Below are 22,468 nucleotides of genomic sequence, written 5' to 3'. Positions count from 1 at the left end.
ATTAGTTGTGAAAGTAATTTAGGCTCAAATGCCACAAAAAAACAAAACAAACAAAACAGTGGGTCATGTTCTTCTGCATCTTTTGCATTCTTTTGTTTAATAACTGCTTATATGTTCCCGTTTTTGCTTGAAAAAAGTAGGAAAAAACAGGGTTTCAGTTTTTCAATTCTGTAGCCCTAATGCCACTCAAGGAATATCCTCAGGTCCTTTAACTCCATTTGTTGGTCAGCCATCCATCCATCCATCCATTCATCCATCCATCCATCCATCCAATCACAAAAATTGCCCTTCTTCCCCCCACTTTCCATTTTCCAGTTTCCCCTAACCCCTGACACCCAACAGTTTCAGATCCGCATACCCTTCATGTTCAGAGCAGCCTCCCAACTGAATGACCACTTGTCTGCTAATTATGTGTATGAAACATTTCAATTCCAAATAAATCATAGTGCCAAAATTGTCCCTGTCAAAATCACCACCTAACTCCTCCTCACCTTCCTCAATCTCAGTGCTTCCATTGACACCATCAACCATTCATCATTCTCACTCAACTTGAAACCGTCTTCAGCGTCACTGGTTCAAATCATTTCTCTCCCACAGGCTGCAGCTCATCTCCATCAACGACTGCAAATCCCCAAACTGCTCTCCTCTCTCAAGGTGTTCCCCAGGGTTCAGTTCTCTGACCCCTTTGCTTCATTCTGTACCGATTCCCCCTTCGGTCACATAATCCCCTGTCATGGTCTCCAGTTCCACTCCTTCCTTGATATTCAGCTCCTTATCTGTACCAAGACAAATCTCTACTGCCACCCACCCAACCCTGTTAAACTGCAATACTGAAATAAAATCTTGGCTTCAAACAAACTTCCTGAAGCCAAACTGCGACAAATGTGGAATTATCATCACTGGACCAAGACACACCCATCAAATCCACCAAAACTTTACTGTTAACACTGATGGCTGGACAGATCCCACCTTTCCTCACTTCTTGGCATCATCTTTGACAAAAAAAAAACCTTTCAACTGACTAGTTCGTCAAATACATCACAAGAACAGTCATTTTCTACCTTTTTATGCAGTCTTCTGCCCATTTATGTCCTCCACAGCTGCAGAGACCCTCATCCACCCCTTCATCAAGTGCAGCATGGATTACAGCAGCAGTCTCCTCCATGGCTCACCAACAAAAACTCAATACATTCATACAGAAACCTGATGATCAACTTTCCACCCACTGGCACACTCCAGACTCAATCCACCACAAAACCCTCATCCCACCTGACCTGTTGAAATTCCTCAACCCATCCTACACACTCCTCTTTCTGCCCCTCACCACTTGGACGAAGCACAAATCCTGGTGAAAAAAAAGTTATTTTACATCACCACAACTACCCCATGGAACTCACTGCCAGAAGGCATCTGCAACTCCCCTTGACTCTCTACTTTCTTAGAAATAATTCAAAAACCCACTTCTCCACTGCTTTATAGCTCCTTTTTCTCATCATCTTCGATTTTAGTCTTTTATCTATTTTCTTATTTTTGGAAGTCTCTTTGAGTTCCTCAAAATCTATTATATACAGTCCATGTAATATCAATATTATTTTATTAAATTAACTCCAGGCAGTAATCTGCAAACTTTTGCAGCCCTCGATCCTTCAAGCAAATTTGAAACAGTTAGTAAGCTAAGATACGGTGCAGAAATCTGTAAATCTGGTAACAAAAGAAAAAAGATATCATTATGAGCACTTTAGAATATACATATACATATTCATTGATATGCTGTTGTATTGAAGGCAGAGTAATACAGTTTTCACAGTGTGCATGACATCTTGCAAAAATTTGCTGATGCTTCAAAACTAAGGCAGAAACAATGATGTCCCATGGTAATATAATATTCAATATGAATAACATTCATATTGAAATGTGCTGTTACAGACATATGAAGATATTGCTCACATAATGAGTGAAGAAAATTGTATTTTGCACCTTCTCCCGTAATAAATGCGTGTGGTAATAATAACATTGTGCGGTTTGGTTTTTTATCAAGAATATCTTTTGGCGAATACAAAATGGGGAAAGACAGGAAGTGGATACAAGAGGGGCCACAGCATAATGAATCCAAAATGTAATTTCAAAATATGCCAGCGAAAATAAAGAAAAAAGACATATTAGTCAAACAGAATAAGCATATACGGGTCTGCATAATATGCCGATGAATCCAATGGAAACATCTTCACTTCAGAAAATCTATGGTTAAAAGGAAAACAATAACAGGGGGTGCATCTACTGAAAATAAAGAAAACCAGGTCAGCATTGGCCGATGTGAGTGTTATCATTATATGTATTGTGCTCTTCAATATTTCAGCAGACTTATTCCTGTCTTGGTTCTGCCATCTCATGATCATATTAAAACTCATGGGTGCATCTTGATGTTGTCATATAAGTGCTTTTCTCTTACACACACACACACACACACACACACACGCACACGCACACGCACACGCACACGCACACACCTACAACACTTACAAAGTTGTCTTTACTGAGGGGTGTGACAAATGTATATATGTGAGCCTCGTCTACACAGAGTCTGCACTTCAAAAGGAGATGGTGCTGCTGATGTCCCCCATTCCTTCTTCTGTCTACCGGGGAATAATCATGCCTTGCCATCTAACATATTGTCAATAAGGTAGACCCCCAACTCCCCCCTATTCCACAGCAGACAGATCACATACTGTAGAGAGTACTGGAGCGTGAACAGAATCAGCTCCAGCACCCTCAACACATAAGGCACAGACACCCCCCCCTTGTTTTTCACCCTCTTAAATGTAATCCCAAGTACTCATACAGACAGGCATGTGCAATGCAATATGTTACCAAGTGTGCATGTCAAAAGGTGCAGGGAAGATACAACATGGTAAATATTTCTCAAAGCACATTTAATGTAGGCACAAATTGCAAAGGAAAATAGACATATGTCGATGCACCTGTAGCATTTGCATGAATATCACATTTAAGTATTTTGTATGTGGGATTATTAAATGTTTATAGTATACAATTGAATTATAGAGCTGTAAATTAATCTATTGATTTTTCATGGGCCCCAGGTTTCCACATGGTCATGTTTCCTATTTGTCAATCTATACGCAATGCATGTCCATGCAGCGATGTGGTGGTTATTCAGCTTCTCTGTGGCGCAACATCACCAGGAAGTGCGATTCACTGACAAACTTGGAGACCAAATCAAGGGCACAGTCGGAGGTGTGGGAAGCAGGAGACTCCCACAACAGAGACGGACAGATTCAGCGATTTGATATAAACTCAACACACAGCCCACATGCATGCATAACTGTCAGCCAGGTAGTCATACATCACACACTTTTACATTAAGGCTCACTGTCTTCTCATGGAGGGAGACTGAGGAGTTGTGAGGAGTTCTTGTCATTGCCTGGCAGTTATCACTGACACATGGCTCTGTCTTTTTGGGGGAATGGATGGTGGGGACAAACACAGGCTTTCATCACTGCCACTACAATGCATTAGGGGAGCTATCAGAGCAAGACAGAGGATATTAAAAGTATGAGAGGAGACGTCTGGAGCCCTGTCAGTGTTCCCAGTTACAAGTCATAGTCACCTCAGTAGGCATTGCGGAGCACAGAATAAGAGAGTGAGTGAGGGATGAATGACTGTAATATGTTTAGATCGAGACCACAAGCCAGTAGTGTCAAATTCCTTTTACATGGGCCATATACAACCAAATTTGATCCTGAGTGTACTGAACTAGTAAAAGGATAACATAAAAAAAGCTAAAAATGATGGCAATACATTTAAGTAAATGCGTTTCCAGAAACCTTTAACAACCTGAAATACTTTAAAAAGAATAAAAGCAATGTTAACACTATGCTTATGGTGCGGTATATACAGTGAGAATTCCCAAAAACATGTCTTCCATGTCCAGCTTGTACTCCAGCTTCACAATTGTGTCTGCAATTGTATTTTTCTTAATGTGAATGTTGGTAAAAGCCGGCTGGTTTCCACTTTCACAATATGGCTACCTGTAAGAGGTAGCTACTGTTGCTGGCATGCTCAGCTCAGCTCAGCTCAGGTTGTTAGTATCCGTGTTGTGTTATACTGCTTTTTAAACAGTGATATCTCCAGAGAAAAGAAATGGAGATACATTTATTTGACTTGGAACCTATATTCTTTGCATTGTTGAGCCATAAGCTTGACACCCGTCCCGAAGACGATCTTTAGTTGCGGTAATTCTGACTACCCTCTATATATGTCTGGGTGTGCTTCAAAATGCACTTTATAGAACACATGACATTTTATTGTAATGCTCACAAAATTACTAGAATTATGTCATGAATAAACCGCACAACCACTTACTGGATTTTAAGATAAATAGTCTTTATTCGGCCAAAATGCTCTTTGTCACAGTATAGTCTCCATTTGAGAAATCCTTCATGGTTTGAAGTAAATCCAAAATCTTGTAGCTTTGAACTTACATTTCATTGAATGAGAGCGAGGTACATAATTGTCTTCCATAATATTAGTAACTATCAACTGGTGACCAGTTCAGGAAGTACCCTGCCTTCATCCAGCTGTGATCAGCTCCAGCATGCTGCAACCCTTCAATGAATAAAGTAGAAGATTGATGCATGGATGGTAATTATTAAACAAACAAGACAGAGATAATAATGACTAAAATACTAGTCTTGCATCGGTAGAAAGTAAGTGATTAAGAACATGATTATATTATTATAATAATAATGATAATGATAAAATCCACTGAATGGCAAATGTTGTGGGTTATAAGATGTTCATAAAACATATTGACTGCTTTTCTTCCTGTGCTCAAGAAAGCCAGTCAAGGTCAAAATCTCCATATTTCCCAATGTGGAAACATGGAGATGTTAATTTGACAGTTTTGCCTTTCTTTGAATTATTACAAGAGCTCATTAAACAAACATCACATATGCTAATGCTAAGGCAGTGATTATGGCACCATACTGTATATTTCCTAGTCAGCAATATAGCAAATGAGCAGAAGCCACCAAACTGTGTAAAACCCCATCAGATGCATTTGAATGTGGTTCAAGCAACAGTTACTCATATTATTCACAGCTTAATCCATTCAGGGGTTTCAAAGCCACCGGAGGATTTGCAGAAATAGAAGCTCGAGCACAAAAAGAGACACCAAAGACAAAGAGGAGCAGACCTTGAGTTTGTTGAAAAGCAATTATTGGAAAGATTTTAAAGTAATTTGCTGCTTTGTTCTACAGTTTGTAAAATGCATCCATGATGATTTTCCTCCCACGTCATTGTTAACATTCAGCGATGTAACTGGTCAAGCATTTTGACACTGAATAACTAACAGCAAAAGTGCAAAGTTATGGTTCATCAAACATTTAACTTACACAATATTGTGGAAGACTTCCATTAAAGAAAATCACCTTATTCCAAGCAAGGTAAATATATAAACATAAAAAGGAGTTAAACGCAATCTGATGTACATATAATTCCATTTATAATATCCACAAATAACTTTCAACAACACAGCACATGTACAGGGAAAACAGGATTCAATTCTCTCTGAAGCCATCTGTGCCAAAATGCATGCACCCTGAAATTACTACTCCAGTCTCTGTGATACAAAAAGAGTACAACTTCACAACTTACCCCTCCGGCTTATTCCTCCACTGTCACTGTTCCATCTCCTCTGGTGCATCTAAATCTCTTCATTCTTGTGTTTTGGTGACATCCATGTGTCCAGCGATGAAATGAAAAAGAGAAAGAAAAAACAAATACATTGCAAAGCTGTTTGAGAATTAAAAAAAAAGGAACCAAAAATGGAGGGCTATCAAAAGAACAAGCCTACGCCAGAGGAAGAGCCTAAATAATCCATCTGTGATCCAGGAGACGCTATCAGATGGGGTGCATACAAATCACAAACCCACCTCTGCAGCAACCTAGGTCCAATATCCTCAGGGTCCTAAGGCTACACTCTGATGGTTTACTCTTACAGATTAACGCTGACACCTCTCACATACTCAAGGACAACAAAAGAAGTCACCATTCAACAATTAAATAACATTCAACAGATGATTTTTTTTTTTTACACAAAAATATGTTTTGCCTTTTTTTTTACGTCATGTTACTCTGAATATATTCAGGGAAGCCAGTGTAGGAATCTACAGTACATCTACAAACAGAAAATGTCAATATACATGAATAAGTGCTGTAACATTACTCACATGTTGGATTTATTAACTGCATCTATAATAATACAAAATGCCCCCTGTTATCCTGATTCGGCACAGTGTGGAGTTTATTACACAGCCATATTAACTGTATATTTCTGAAGGCATTCCAAATGAAGCATTGCAGTTTGAGACACCTGCAGCACTGGCGAGAGGAGCACAGTGTGTTGTTGCAATGAGGGGAAACCTTGCATTGTGGTTCACAATCTGCAGAAAAGTATCCCACAGGGTCCACGTTTACCTGCAGCACAAACCAGCCTGCCTATCTCTCTCTTTCCCCCTATCTCTCTCTCTCTCCCTCTCTCTTGCTCTCTCTTTTTCTCTCTTCAGTGAGTGAAATTGAAATGCTTTTCACCCATTTATTTTTTTTTTCTTGCTCATTCCTATTCAGGTGGTGGGGGTGCTGGAACCTTAGCATGCACGGGCCAGAAGGCATGAGCAAAAAAAAAAAAAACCTATTCATCATAGAGATAGCAATGGCAAACACCTTTAAACTAACAGATTTCTTTTTCTTTACAATTTTGAGTCCACCTGACTTGCATGTCTGTGAAATACTTCCTTTTACTACAATTTCTCACCGTGTTTTTCTTTGTGTAATGCCACGTTTACCTTTGTTTAGAGCACCCTGTTCCAACTATAATTGATTTTGTTTTATTCTATTGAAAACAATGTCCTTCAAGACTGATGAATGAATCTTCTTGTGTGTAATGAAGCTTGTAACAAATGCAGAATTGATCGGTAACGTTGCTCAGCAGCTATTTACTCAATGCAGCAGGCCATGCAGCAGGCTGATGTGCTCAGGTGATTACGTAAATCAGGAAAAGACGCAGTCACTTTGTCCAGCTATCATTTTGTGTTAAATTCAGTGCAGCTAAATAGAATAGCAAAGGAAATTTCTCTATCTATAAATGCATGTGATGTTAAAGCATCTTCATTAGCAGGCTTAAATAGTAATTCCTCACTTTGAATGTGAGAAAGGCTGGAAGTTGATGGATTTTATAAATGCATAATGCTGAACCAGGGTTTGGAATTCGTACCTTAAATATAAATTCCCGTGACCTGTATAGAATCTGATACCGCATCCACAGTCTGATGCCACAGTGTATGGGCATTGTTGCATGTTACCCAAAACAATTTTCTTTTCAACTCCACTCTTATCATCAACTCTCTTATCGAGATCCTTCATCTAACTCAGCAGTGCGGTTTGGAATTAACCTCAAGTCAATATCATGGCCATTGATCATGCTGACAGGAGCAGACTTGTGAGTGTGGCTGTAGAAAGATAACCATCTCAAGAGGAAGCGTGGCCTCCTCCACCAACAATGTTCCCCCAATGATTAGAATGACCAAGTCACTTGTGGTTTGAACCTGGGCAAGCTCAAGCAATAGCAAGCGTATTACAGCCAATCGCAAACATTTTTTTATAAATAATTAATTAAAAATATATATGGGCTTTATAGTTTAGTATTTGGGGTTTGCAGGATATTTATAGTTTATTCTAAGCTGTCCACTCTGTCCTTTCAAAATCAGCAAAACAGCGAAATCATTTGTTTGGGTGATTTCGTGTGGATTAGGCATTTGTTTCAGTAAAGTTTTGCAGGGATAATCAAATATTCACATAAATACCACATATGCATAAGATCTAGATGGGAGAAATTAAAATAAAACATGTAGGATCCGCAATTTTTTAAAAATGTTTTTCAAAATAGCAAACGCATAGCAGAGGAAATAATCAATATTAAAATGTTTTATTGGAATACATGGGACAGAAAATAACTACACGGTGCACTAATTTTGGGATCAGATATAACAACAATGTTTGATTGTCTGAAATTGAATAACCCTTTGAAAATATGCCAGTAAGTGTCAGTAAGTTTTCAAAAAAACAACCTTTAACGTACTTTTTCCATAGGCTATAAAGTACATGTGAGGAAAACACACCAAGTTTAATTTATATTCTCCAGCGGTATTGGAGACATACACTCCATTAACATTTATCTCACTGCGTTACAATAAATTAACATAATTTACCACATTTTCCAAAATATCTAAAAAAAATTGCAGCCATTTTAATGTCCTTGCATGAGTCTTGCAAACATTTAACATGCACATTTAATTTTTGACAAATTATTTTCATAGTTGCCATTTATGGCTGGAGCGTTTTCCAATTTAGTTTAATTAATTAAAAACAGCAAGGTCTGGTCTTCATCCAGCAGACCTCTCTTTCATGAGATCCACTTTGCTTGAAGTATGATGAAAAAATTATGGCTGGACTTGTTAGAGAACTCGTATTTGTATGGTCAACAATTTCCACTTGTCTCACATAAGTTTGGCAGTTGCACGGTGCTGAGGCATATGTTGCAAGACATCACAATCATTTGGTTTGTGCAGATTTCAAGCAAATATCGCATGGAATGCAGGCAAACACCAGACGAACTTTCACCCAAATTTTTCACACTCTTGCAAGGTTTGTTGTACATATGAAAAATATCAACTCAGCAGAATTTACAGTATATCAAAAGATGTCCCTATTTCGCTTTTTTTTTTCTTTAATTTTGTCCCTCCAACTTGTCATATTCCAGTAAAGGTATATTTGGATTTCACATTTGCTGTATAATCAGTCAGCTGCAGAGACTTACTGAATCTTTTACTCTCAATGTAAAACCCTTTATTGCATGTCAAAATCGAAATTCAAAAGATATATTTTATTCTGAAAATAGTATCTTGCCTCGAATCACATTTTACAACAATATGTGGTTAGACTGTGAGGTTAAATCTTAAGAGCCTGGTTAAGTAGCTTTAATCACTGTATGGCCGATGATTTTTATCATCCGTCAGTATGAATGACTAGTCAGCTGTGATATATGAACTAGAAGCAGTGCATATCCACCCCATACACCAAATACCTTGATAATCAAACATTTGAAACAGTTTTGAAGGGAACAAAAAGACTATTTAATCTAAGTAATCCAAATATATTCAGAATTTCTTTTAAAATGTCAGTATTATGTTTCAAAACTCAGAGCAGCACTGATATTAACAATAATTTTAGGTTAAACTGTGTAGGATAAAACACGGTGATGCGTGACCTTGGCCTCTTTGACCTTTTCCATTATTAGGCGTAACATCTTCTTTATCTCCATAATGAACCTGTCATATCGACTGATGGCCTGCTCGGAGGACTATATGTCTCAATATGCTTCATTTGTCCTGGAACCCCTTCACCCTCCCAATCATTACACTTTGACCATACTGACAACCGGTGAGGAAACAAAGTCCTTCAGTTACATTACTCAGACACACATCAAGTTTAATTTGGATTTCTTCATATGAAAGAAATGGCCAATGAGTGTATTGGCATTCATTTATATGGTAATGTTTGAGTCTTCTTTCTTAGTTGAGCTGAGTGACACTTTAGCATCTACACAATCCGGAAGCCAAACAAAGCTATTTTTATGGACGGGCCATTATATGAGAGCTGCATGGGGAATCTGTGAGAAAGCAATCCAGGTGTCATTGCCCCTTGGTAATCTCCGTCGGTCTTCAGGAATTCATTTTCTGAGCAGCTTCACTTGAAAATGACATTCTGACACCATTTACATGGAAATCACTTTGCCTCTTCACCTGTAATAGTGGTTTGTGCTGCAGACAGCACCTCTCTGAGGGCCACACTATTAATGGACACTAAAACAGAGACGTGAGGAGGAGCGGAGAGGGGAGGGAAAGAAAGAAAGAAAGAAAGAAAGAAAGAAAGAAAGAAAGAAAGAAAGAAAGAAAGAAAGAAAGAAAGAAAGAAAGAAAGAAAGAAAGGTATTAAAACGCAGGTTTTGAGGGTTAGAGTTAAGGTCAGAGCTTTGGGTATTAAGGGATAAAGTGAGTGTGGAGAGACGGGGAAAGCATAATGAGGGAAATTCTCTTTACTCCACTTAAACATGCATCTTCCCCCTCACTTGCGGCCTTGCTAACACCCACTACTAGAGGAACTCAAGACATGTAAAGATTTTCCCTGAAAGAAAAGAAATCCACCAGGAAAGCTCACAGCTGAGTAGGCGCCTACAGAAATGCATAGATTGTTGGTTTTCCTTACACCACAGTTTGAATGCGAGCATGTCCATCCTTCATTATAATTAGTAGCAACAAAACGAAACTGTAATTTTTAAATGGCTGTGAACTTTAGTCTGTTGTCATTATTTTAGTACTATCATAACAACCATTTTACTCCAAGTAGTAAGTAAGATGCTGAGTAGTTCCACAACAACACACACAGGCCAGCTGCCTGCATCTCCTTTACATGCATTAAAAGTCTATACACAAACAAACACTATCCAGTATATCTTAGATTTGACAACTGTGAGTCTGATAAGGTTGGAACAATCTGTAAAATAAAAGCAAATTGCTTGTTCTCAACAAGCTGTATTTTGTCCATGGTGGATGATCTAAGACATGCCTGATGTTTCCATTGTATCATCTATCTTTCCAACTTCTATAACAATTAATCCAAGATGTTTGTCGGGACTGGAGGCTGCACAGGTCACCAATCCATCAAAGGGCAACCATAGAGAGACACACAATCGATGGTCAATCTAAAGACACCACAACCTATGTAAATGTTCTGTGAGAAGAGACCAAACCCATGCAGACTTGGAAAGAACATGCAGAATTATTCACAAAAAGGTCATAAGCCCCCCCTTTAAAAAACCCTAAAAAACCTGGCAACAATAAGCATAAATGGTTCCTACAGGTCGTCCTACTCAATGTGTGGTGATTTAGAAATGAGCATTCTCACCTCAAAAGAAGAGAATCTCCTTTTTGAGTCTGGTAGGAGTTTCCATGTTCTCCCAGTGGGTTGGGGTTTTCTTCAGGTCCTCTGTTTCCCTCCTACAGTCCAAAAACATGCACATGAGGTCATCTGTCTGCATCATTTGTCTGCTTTTAACCCAACCTGTTTATACTTAACCAAAACTTCAAAAACATTTATATTTGAATTTGAGTTGTCTTTCAGAGATCCTGTTTGTTGATGTACGAAATACGTTTATCCCTTTAGCAGTTAAGCCAGCACTTAGACTCCACGAAGCCATGTTGGTGTCACCGAAGCATTAAGGTCTGTCATTGTTTTGCTTTAAAAAAAAAAAAAAAAGTAAACCCAAAGAGGCAGGATGGGAATAAATGCTGTTGTTGTAAAACCACTATTGATTCTGCCTTTCCAGCTGTGTAAGCTGTCTACAACATTGTAGGATCAGTGTTTCTGGCTGTTGAATTGTGTGCAGAAAACATGGTGTGTCTATTTAAAATTTTAAAGGTTCTTCTTAGAATAACAGAGCTTTTCTTGAATAGGATGTATGTCTTATCAAATCATGCTCAGACTATAGATGAAAACACATTTGATAAAGGTCCCTTAACGTGTTAGACATATAAAACATATCTTAATGATTGTTGATAATGTGAATGAATCTCAGGAGGAACAGGGTTTGTGTGACTGGAATAACACTGCCTCCACCTGGTATCAGTGGAGCAGTACTTGACTGAACAAAAAGACCTTCAAAACCAGTTTTATTTCGTTTTAAACTTTTTTGAATGGAAGCAGTCGATCTTTCATTCTCACGTGATACATCTTCAAAGAATAATTCTGGTTGTAATGCATCAAAGATTTGGCATTCCTGGCATTTAATATTCACAAGGCACCATCTGTTATGTATTTTATTTAAATCAGCTTATACTTTACTTCTGATTATTTAATATAGTGACTTTTCCTATTTTTTCTTTAGTGCCATTTTGTTTCAGTCTACTTTTGAATCAGTTTTTATATTTGATGAGCTTTTTAAACTGTTCAGCTTAATCATATCATCAGTTTTATTAAGTCCACTCTGTTATTTTTTTATACTTTCTTTCCTGTTTCAATAAGTATTATGTTTAACTGTAGCTTTGAAAATATAAAGTAATATTTCATTTTTAACTGAGAAGCACTTTACTCCGCTTTTGTTGTTATGATGTGGTAACTTATTATGATTTTTCTACAAAGCTGACAATTATATGGTTTTGCAAACATACATGATAGTGTTTATCATGGATGACTGGGCTAGAAATTGTTGTCTGAACAGTTTTAGATTGTTGTTGTTGTTGTGCAAACACAACAACAACAAAAACAATTGTCAGACAAAATATGCACTTTATACTTAAGAGTTGTTTTGCTTTTTGAAAGCATTTTAACGTTTATGTAAGACAAATATTATCAAGGTAAAAATGTAGGTAATACTGTAACTTTGACAAAGGTTTAACTGTATTTAGGAGGTGATTTAGACCAGCCTTGGGCGTTATTAGGCCAAGGCTGCAGGTGGCCCTTTAGCTGACCCGCCCTCAGGGTGTCACTGGGAAATTTTGACTCAAATGAAAATTACTTTATATGATGCAGGTAATACTGGAAAGTTTTTCTTGTCGTTATTAGATCTAAAATTATAAAATCTTTCACGTTATTGGCCATTATTACATTGATGTTTGCAATATAAGGTGTCTACCATCTTGGCCAGCAGAGCACGAAATTGTTACCACCCAGATTTGGTGGATTACAAAGTGGAAAAAAATAATGTTAATGAAATGCTACAGTTTTCATTTATTATTTACTGAACTTGAATTTGAGAAAAACTGCAATCATGATTTCCAAACAGAGAGTGGGAAAGACTGAGAAAATCTGAAGTAGAGCAACAAGAGATCAAGAGATCATTCTTACTGAGACAAACTGAAGTAAAGTTATGTTTCAATAATATTAGGGCTAATGTTTTATGTGGCACATTGCAAAGATTTGATATCAGAACTCTAAAACAAGCTCCTATTTAATAGACGCAATAAATTCAAATGTACTTGACTTAACTATTGTGCTTTCTTCAGTAGCATGGCGCAAAGATTACCGGCATAGGTGACTGTTTATTTTCATTATTTTTTTTTTTATCTTCTCGGATTTTCCACGCACAATTAGTCCCGCAGCAGTCCCGAGCACGGGCACAAAAAGTACCGATACTTACTCGTTTTACGAATACGATGATCTTTAAAATATAAAGTCAAGGTTTCCGAGCGACCATGAACGCAGCATCGCCGCCTTGTTGATAGGGAGAGGAGCGTGACGTCATCACGTACAGCGGGACGTCTCGGAGAAGATAAACAAAAAGGAAGGAAGCCTTCGGCGACACAATCGCGGCAAAATCGGTTCAAAATTTCAGCCCCCACGGTGTAGTTAGCTGCTACATGCAGACTTGTGTCGCTTAGGTAGCTGCTGGTTCGCCGCTCGCGATCATGGACGACGCGATTGTATTTCGCATGAGTGCATTCTCCGAGCAGGGAGGGAGGAAGTACATGGAGGATGTTGTCGAGATCAGGATCGAGTACGAGCCGCCGCCGACGCGGTCTCCAGCCGAGGATGATCCGAAGTCTCAGGGAGGAGCGGAGGGGGAATCGGCGAAACAGACTGAAAATCAGACACATGTCCACGAATCGGGGCCAGCTTCTGCGGCGTGGGTGGAGAGTCTATCCGCCGAGGAGAACAGCGGCAGCGCGCCAGGATCGCAGGGGAAAGACGAGGAGCAGCATGTGGTCGACACCCGGAGGTCGGTGGCGTTTTTCGCCGTGTTTGACGGCCACGGTGGGAGAGAGGCGGCACACTTCGCCCGGGAGAACCTGTGGGGTTTGTTAAAAAGACAGCGGGGGTTCTGGTCGAAGGATCACAGCGAGGTGTGCGCTGCACTCCGGAAAGGCTTCATCGCCTGTCACCACGCGATGTGGAAAGAGCTACGTGAGTCCAGCAAATCCACTTTATTTTATCACGAACAGTGACATCGATCCATGTCAATCTGTGTCACATGAGGCCCGGTCCTGTGCCCCATCACATATCAACACAGCCAGCTGTCACCTGACATTATTTAAAGTCTACTCAACCCACACTGCTCATCGTGTCAACAGATATAAGAAGATTACTTTTTTTTTTTTTTTTATTGCAGCAAATGCATTTAGAAATCCCTAACCCTGACCAGACAACCCAAATAACTCAATCTGTGTCGAGTCTATGTTGTAGATCACAGCTGAAATAGTGACAAGCCTGTGTCCTGAATCAAGCCTGAAAGTAAATGTAACATGGATCTTAACTTTTTAATCCTGCTTTATGGGATTACATTGCTGGATTTTTACTCCCCCCATTCTTTAATGCTTAAAAAAAAAAAAAAAAAAAAAATAGAGCGCAAATACAGAGAAACAACAATCTAAACAATTTTCATTTGCTGACAAAGGTTTTAACTGGTTCAAATGTTTCATATTTTTACTTCTGACTTGCTGGAATCTGAACATGTGACTTGCCTCATCAAAAACAAAGGAAAAGTAATACAAATGCCTCCAAGCTCAGTCATTTTCGTACATCACATGCAAAACCCATACATAAAATATACCCCTTTAATGATTACTGGAACAGACTGAATGATGATAATAAGCTATATATGTATAACATACATGTATACTTGTACGTAAAAAAAACATGTTGTTTCACCATACTTGAAGATTTTCTCTCTGGTATGTTCCCGTAACCTGAGAGGATTCAAACATTTCAGACAACTATGAGGCTAAAAGGATTTGTTCGGAATCCTTCATAAGTGCTATGGATACAATTGTTCATCATCTGCAACAAAAAAAGGTCCCACATTGATAGAACCCCGTGGAGTACCACTAAAGACATTTTGCACCTTTTTGCAAAATAACTAAATCAGTAACTCAAACCGAATCAGACGGACAATAATTGTTCCTTTATAAATGAGTAGTTACTATATTATAACTAATTGAGGATGGAGCGTAGTGAAGATAAGAGAGCTTAAAAAAGCATTATTATGCATCATTGAGGAACGAAAACAACTCCAAAAGTTAGGTTTAACTATCTTTGTTCAATAATTATAACCCATGACACAGTAGTGATCATTAAAACAAGTCTATAAATATATCTTCATGAGTGACATGAATCATTTTGTATCTCTTTTCCTCAACAGCTGAGTGGCCAAAGACCATAACTGGCCTTCCGAGTACATCAGGCACCACTGCCAGTGTAATAGTGATCCGCGGAGTTCACATGTATGTAGCCCATGTCGGAGACTCAGCGGTGGTGGTTGGAGTGAAGGAAAATGAGTCTGATATCACACTCCAGGCGCTCGAAGTCACACAAGATCATAAACCGGAACTTCCTAAAGAAAAGGAGAGGATTGAACGACTGGGTGGCAGGTGAGTCACACCAACAGGTCTTCCAGGTTGACGAGTTAGTGCTTGGTCAGATGGCTGCAAAATGTCACGTGGAGATGAGACGTTTTTGTGGCTGTTCCTTCCTCCGGCGAAGCATCATCTGTCATGCATGATCTCGTTGTACCAACGGTTGTTGTCGTTCCTGTCACTTCAGTGTCATGAAGAAATCTGGGGTGAATCGTGTCGTGTGGAAGAGACCCAGGCTGACGCATAACGGCCCTGTGAGGAGGAGTACAGTCATTGACCAGATCCCTTTCCTGGCTGTCGCCCGATCCCTTGGTAATAACATTTTAAAATCTACACAAAAGCATTACGTTGTCTTGTCTCGTTGTTCATTGGCTGTGATGTCTTGTGTTGGACAGGTGATCTCTGGAGCTACGATTTCTACAGTGGGGAGTTTGTGGTTTCTCCAGAGCCTGACACTACTGTGATGACCCTTGACCCCAAGCGCCATCGCTACATAATTCTGGGCAGTGATGGGCTGTGGAATATGATGCCCCCCAAAAATGCTGTTAATATGTGCTACAGCCATGATAAAATGGTGGTATGTAAAAGCAGTTTTGACATAGATACTTTGTTTTGTGTGTAGTTTCACTTTATATATAGAGCAGTGGTTTCCAAACTTTTCGAGTTTGAATATTATTCTAGGTTGTCTCGAAATCAAACTGTCTAAACCTCATGAATGTACAAAAGCCATGAAAAGTTCTACATTCTAGAAATCGACTTTATAATGAATTACTATGACATGACAGCAAAGCAGATTAGCCCCACACTCCTTCTCCACTTTTTTTTTTTTCCCTTTACTTTTGATTTCTTTCAGGGTCCAAAGGGAATGTCTTGCGCCCGCCGCCTTGGATGCACGGCTCTTCTATTCTGGCAGGAACGCATGCTCCGTGCAGACAACACAACAGTCATTGTTTTGGCCCTGCAAGAACGTGGCGGCCCGCCCATCCCTATGCATTTAGACGAAGTAGTCGTGGACATGGCTACTGGAATCGACCACGTTCCTTTCCCAGGAACTCCTTATAACACATGTGAGGCGCCGAAGGTAAGTGCTGAAGCTTTGCCTCTTTTGTCTTGTATGCAAATTGTCACCAGGCTGAACTTCACAAACGTGATGGCTATTTTGCAGAGACACTCCCGTGTCCCTCAGGATCACTCTGCCAATTGTAAAAATAAGCTGGCTATGTGTGTGTGTGTTTGTTCACCGTTCACTGTATTGTCCTTTTTCTATATTTCTGTCCATGTCCTTTTATGATCACTGTTCTGCATGTTATACCTTCATCAGCTAATTTGATGATGCTAGACACCCGCAGCTGCTGCCTAAAGCCAAACCCAGGGACCACCGGTTCACCAAATTACTCTTTGTTTTCGGGGCCAACAGGCGGAGCGTGAGGATGGCATATTTTATGAAGAAGATGAGATATATGAAGAAGAACATGAGGGATGGACATGCCTGGAGTGGTAGTGAGGTGACTGCTCAGTAATAAAAAAATCCATCAAATTACAAATTTGCCAAATTCGAGATCCAGGCTAGGCTTATGGAATTTGGTAATCAATTTGAAGTGTTTTCAGATACAGATTTGATTTTCCACACAGTTGATTTAACCTGCTTGAGAACATTTTTTTTTTATCACGAGCCACATTTGTTGTAGAAGTAGGAAAGTAGAGCACATATTTATTTTAATAACCAGTTCAAACAAACTAGAAACTCTTTATTGGTTGGAGATGGTCAACCCCAAATTTCCTCTTCAAATTTAAGTCAATTTATATCTAGATATAATACTCAGCTCAGCCAGCCAGCCAGAATGACACTTATTAAATCAATAAAGGCAATGGTTTTTAATGCATCAAAACTTTAGATAAACCCAGATATTTCCTCAGTGGGGAATTTAACAGGAATCTTAAATGGTGTTTGAGTGAGTGAGTTTCAAGGCCACAATGGGCTCCTTTACAGAGGATTAGAGAGAAATGCAGTAGCTTCAGTCTCTAGTTTCCCTGTTTGATGCTCTTGAATCATCTGACACATCGTCCTTCGAGCATTTGTCACAGTTGCCAGTAGAGGGAGACAATGACCAGATGCTTTTCACAGATTCCTCGAGTTCTATCAGGTTTTAACACAAGTAAAGGAACTGATGCTTTAAAGCACAGATAGGGGTGCTTTAAGTGTATGGATTTAGTCAATGTGCTAATAAGAAAGATGGAATTCTAGCACATATCAATTTTTTAGTGCAGTATAGAAATGTGAGATAAACACTTTGAGAATATTGATTAAAGAGCCACAAGATGGAAAACAGTGTCTACCTTCCCAATGACATCACAATCATTGTAACTCATTATTCAGCATTTACCGTCTGCATTCTGTAGAACACACATTTGCCACTTGTGCATGCAAAACACCCAAAAGTCAGTGTAGATTCATTTGAACTTTTAAAAGAATCCCATTTTAGTGGATTGTTTGCTCCCATGAATTTAGTCTTTGTCCATTTTGTAACAACTTTCATCAGTGTGTGTCATCTCAGCGTTAGGGTGATAAATAACTTTTGGCTAAAGTTATTATTAGATATTATTCCACTATATATGTGATTAAAATAAATAACTGGATGATGACTGTTAGTTTTAACTGACATGCCATTGTTTTTGTTGTTGTTGTTGTTGTTTTGTTTTAGCGGAGTGGTACACTGAACGCTCCCTCCCTATTCAAAGAGCGCACCACTCTGGAACAAGGGTTTGGCCTGTACGAAGCTGCTTTCTGTGCCACCACTCAGCTCCTGCCGGCCTCTGTGAGGGTCACACTGCCCCCTGCTGACAGCCCCGCGAATGTCTTTGAGAAGCAAGACCCAACAACCCAAACGGACTGTGCTTCTCTGGCTCCACCGGTAAAAAGGCCCCGCCGCTGTCCACACGCCGGCCCCGAACTCAAAGGTCCTCACCGGAGGCCCGGCCGCCCCCCCGGCAAAAGTCCGCCCCAGAAGACCCCTCAAGGCAAAGTGCAGAGCGAACCGCCTCGACAAACCCAAACTGAAAACAGAGAGAGGAGCACGTCGGAGGAGAGTGGGATCCTGTCACAGCACCACAACGCTGCCTTGTGTGTCTGCTGAATCTCAGCTCATCGGGAATAATCCACTTTATGTCCCAGGTACACCACAGGCTCATCCCAGATCTATACTTTTGATACAAGCTATTTGTTTTTGTAAATACTATGAAAATTAAGATTGTAAATGTGTTACTGTTTTAGCCTCTCTTTTTTTTTTTGGGTGCCCCTAATGTAAAAACGTTCTCCAAAAACAGAAAGAAATTCATTAATTCTTCAATCTACTACTATTTTCATACTTTAGGTATGTACAGTATATCTGAGAGATGTATTTTAAAGACAATAGATTACTATGATCTGGCCTAACCTGATCTGCCGTGACTGACGAAATCTTCCAATTCAAAGTTTTATGATAATTTTTAACTTGACTGGTGGTACATGTCGGTTTTTACTTGACGGGGGTTAAGTACCTCAGACCAGATGTTTCATCCCTGCCACATCTGCCATCTGTTTGGATGAATTGATGCTACCCTCTCATCACATGTGAGGCCGTCAAACTGTGAAGGATACAAGCAATGGTCTGAGGTAATTATGCGGGTAATGATTCCTTAATCTGTTTTGTCTTGAGCTAATTATGTCATGATCACAGTTATTACTCAGCAGTTTGATAAAAACTTTTGCATTGCTGGTTGTAAAGGGTCACTTCACCCATGTTAGAAAGTATTTTAGGTGCTTTCAGTCATTGAAGTGACGTTTTAAAGAACATTGTTCCAGTCTGTGTCATTGTAATTTATTGTCTAGCTAATTAAATGAGAGGTTGTTGACTGAGTGGGCCCCAACACAGCTTCAACGTGTCTTCCTCTTCTTCTTTTCTTATTTAAAGTTTTTGTTCATGTATAGTTTTACGTTTGTTTTAATCTGCACAGACAACACTTTATGGTGCGTATGTTGTACAGGAAGTGCCAGATTCATTACATGATCCAAGTCCAAACTTGCATTCACATGGCAGCTCAGTTACTGTTCCAGCTGATTTTGTTGCCTTTTTTTAATTTTATTTCACATGGGGAAAAAAAAGTTTATGGTTGCCTTAGCACAGTTGAGTCAGAGGTACTTTTCACACATTTCCAGGATCGGGACCCAAACAGGTGAGAGTTTTGTGGCTCAGCCTCCACTTGAAACACTTTCAGTCAGACATTGTTGTTAGTTAGTCAATCTGCAATGCGTTGAAACCGGCTTCAAATGGTCAATGTTTTCTATATTACGCCGGGCAGTTTGGCTGTTTTTTGTACAGTACGTCAATATGCAATAGAAGTTTGTACAGTATTATGCAAAGTACGTGTTTTGTTTTTCTTCTTTTTTCAGCAGTCTGGCATGCTCAGATCTATTCTATGTTGTGAAGTGTCCAGAGGTAAAGGATGTATATGAGCATGTGGTGTGTTTTGACAATTATAATACTTTGGTCCAACTTTGTATCCAATGCAGCCAGTTTTCAGGATTTAACTAAGTGACTGTATATACAGTGTCTATGTGTTATAATAAACTGCTCATTTTTCATGCCTGTTGTATTTCTTGTATGTTATAAAGCCTCGTGTGGATGATTTAAAGCCATTTCTGTTGCACAAAGTCACTTGTTGATCGACCTTGATCAAACTCTTTTACATCATTTACACTATGTTCTCTTTTAGCTATGCAAGTAGTCTACCCTACAGTTAATGTTGGGTAGTTTTCATATTCTCTCTGAGCCTTCCTGGTTTTCCCCTGGTACCTGGACTTCATGGGATGGATATTGTTTAGAAACTAATGCTGACCAAGCGATTGCAGCAGGAATTGCAGGTGTGTATCAACAAGACGCTGAGGGGCACCCTGCAAACTTGGCGGCCAAGAAGAAGTTGTAATGAGGAGGTTTGGAAACAAACAGGGCAGTGACCGATAGAGAAGATAGAACGAGTGTGGGCTGAGATTGACCAGATGGACACATGGCCAAGAGGCGACCTTGAGTGGGGCCCACAGGTCAAGTGACAAAAAAAGGAGACCCCCAACAAGCCTGGAGACATAGGTGAATGTCAGAATTGAAAGTGAAAGGGCAAAAGATATGCCCAAAAAAGGGTCAGATGGCTAGTGTGAGTGGTAGATGTGTGGATATTTGCTTGTGTCAGCTCTGTGATGGACTGGCAACCAATCCGTCACCCTGGCAATGTCAGCAGGAATATATGATCCATGCACGGGAAAGTCTCACAAGTTCCAGCAGATGGCAGCAAATGTAAATGGAGTAAAAACGGTCTCAGCGTCTGTACTTTTCATTTTCCTGTTAATGAAGTCTTCATGTATTCTTTCCAAATTTCACGTCTATTTAAGACTGTAATGCACTGCTGTATGCACCGGTGCTCTGAACGAAACTAATATTTAGTTTTAAACACTTCCAATGATTGGTTGATGATTGCAACCTGCAAGTTTATCTTAAAGGAGAGATTAAACAGTGTTCTTAGATGCAAAGTTAACTTGTATGAAATCTAAAAGTCTCATTAAGTTCATTTAAATTTGTTTCACTGAAATAGCCCAGTGGCAGTTTTGGTTTAAACGTTCTAGCAGATATTCAATTCAAAGGTGATGGGTTTCTGATTGTACTTGGAGGACAGTGAAAGATAAAAGTATTGGATAGACAATAACAAAATAAAAAAGTTGATATCAAAGAGCAAGCTAATCCAGAGTGAAGATAATGCAAGGTTATGAGGGCAGTAAACACAAAGCAGAAAACTTGTTCTACAGTCAGAGATCACATCATTATGGAACAGATACACATAGTCAATTTCATGTAATTCTCAATGTACGAGCTATGAAGAGTGAACCAGTGGATTAAAGGTCTTCCAGCAGTCTAAACCTATAGCAGTTCAAGTCAGAAAGTGGTTCAAGGTGACCTGAGCCAACAATATTAACCTTTTGAAATCAATTTGCATTTTCCAAGTTTGAACAGATAATACATTCAGCATGATGGAGCTGCTCTGCTCAGAATTGAAAAGGATATGATCAAATGCAGTGTTTGTGTTTCAAATTCAAATTCATTGGCTCTCAGCTTTTTCGATTATCGCGAATTCATCAAGAGATGCATTGTTCACTTGTTGCAATAATAATGCAATACAGGATTTATTACATCTTTTGAATAGAAAAGCATCATATCTGAAAACACAAAAGGCCAAATGTTGATCCCGCTCATCTTTTTTATTTTTGGATGTTCCCTGGCACATTACTGTGTTGTACTTTGGTTTTCTCGTCCTCACACACAGTTTGTTTCGGAAACATTAGACATCAGATCCATGATAGCAGTGTCTTGACTTGAATATTTCATCAACTGTCAACCCAGCATCTGCTGACCTGCCTAACATGCAACATTCGCCTCTTACTGCAGACAGTCTGTCACTGTACATCAACCAGTGAACCGTCACAGTGTCCACCACCTCTCCCTCTTCCTCCCCTTCACCCAGAATTTCTTGCAAATAAGCATAGTTGCTGCCAAGTAAGGAGGGGCCTCGGAAGTAAACTGAAGATGACAACTACATATACATCAGTAGTAGTCTAGTGAAAAAATAAGTTCAACTCATTTCAAGCATGTCTTTCATTTTCTTTTTTCCAGATATTCAGCCAATACTATCCGACAACTACATTTGAACTGTTTTTTGGAGCATAAATAACACAAATCCTATTCTTTTTTGTTGTGTTTGCTTCATTCAGGGGTCACCACAGCAGATTATATGATCTGTGTGTTTGATTTGCCTCAAGCGTTTTTATTTTTTATATATGATGCCCTTACTTAACCTGAACATTTGGGATTGAAGGGCCTTGCTCAGGAGGCCTGCCCTTTAGTGAATATATAGAGTCCAATGAATAACTTGGAATGGTATAAAGGTAAGAGGTGAGCTGCCAG

The 22,468-nt window shown here is 39.3% G+C and overlaps 1 protein-coding gene across 1 annotated transcript; it reads left to right on the top strand.

Moving 5' to 3' along the window:
* The first annotated feature begins 13,419 nt into the window (after positions 1 to 13,419).
* LOC308139213 (protein phosphatase 1D-like) lies at positions 13,420 to 18,746 on the top strand. Its single transcript, XM_080508563.1, has 6 exons — positions 13,420 to 14,034; positions 15,269 to 15,497; positions 15,670 to 15,794; positions 15,878 to 16,059; positions 16,336 to 16,563; positions 18,185 to 18,746. The coding sequence occupies exons 1-6, from the start codon at positions 13,539 to 13,541 to the stop codon at positions 18,614 to 18,616; spliced, it is 1,692 nt and encodes a 563-aa protein (XP_080364689.1). The 5' UTR covers positions 13,420 to 13,538; the 3' UTR covers positions 18,617 to 18,746.
* Positions 18,747 to 22,468: the final 3,722 nt, after the last annotated feature.

Source organism: Blennius ocellaris (assembly GCF_963422515.1).
Source record: "Blennius ocellaris genome assembly, chromosome: 14".
Taxonomy (NCBI): Eukaryota; Metazoa; Chordata; class Actinopteri; order Blenniiformes; family Blenniidae; genus Blennius; species Blennius ocellaris.
This window is presented reverse-complemented; position numbering and strand designations above follow the sequence as displayed.

Excerpts from the sequence above, each read along its gene's own strand:
- LOC308139213 (XM_080508563.1), top strand. The coding sequence starts at position 13,539 with ATGGACGACGCGATTGTATTTCGCATGAGTGCATTCTCCGAGCAGGGA. Across the intron at positions 15,498-15,669 it reads ATTGAACGACTGGGTGGCAG|TGTCATGAAGAAATCTGGGG; the intron begins GTGAGTCACACC and ends CTGTCACTTCAG. Across the intron at positions 16,564-18,184 it reads ACACATGTGAGGCGCCGAAG|CGGAGTGGTACACTGAACGC; the intron begins GTAAGTGCTGAA and ends GTTTTGTTTTAG.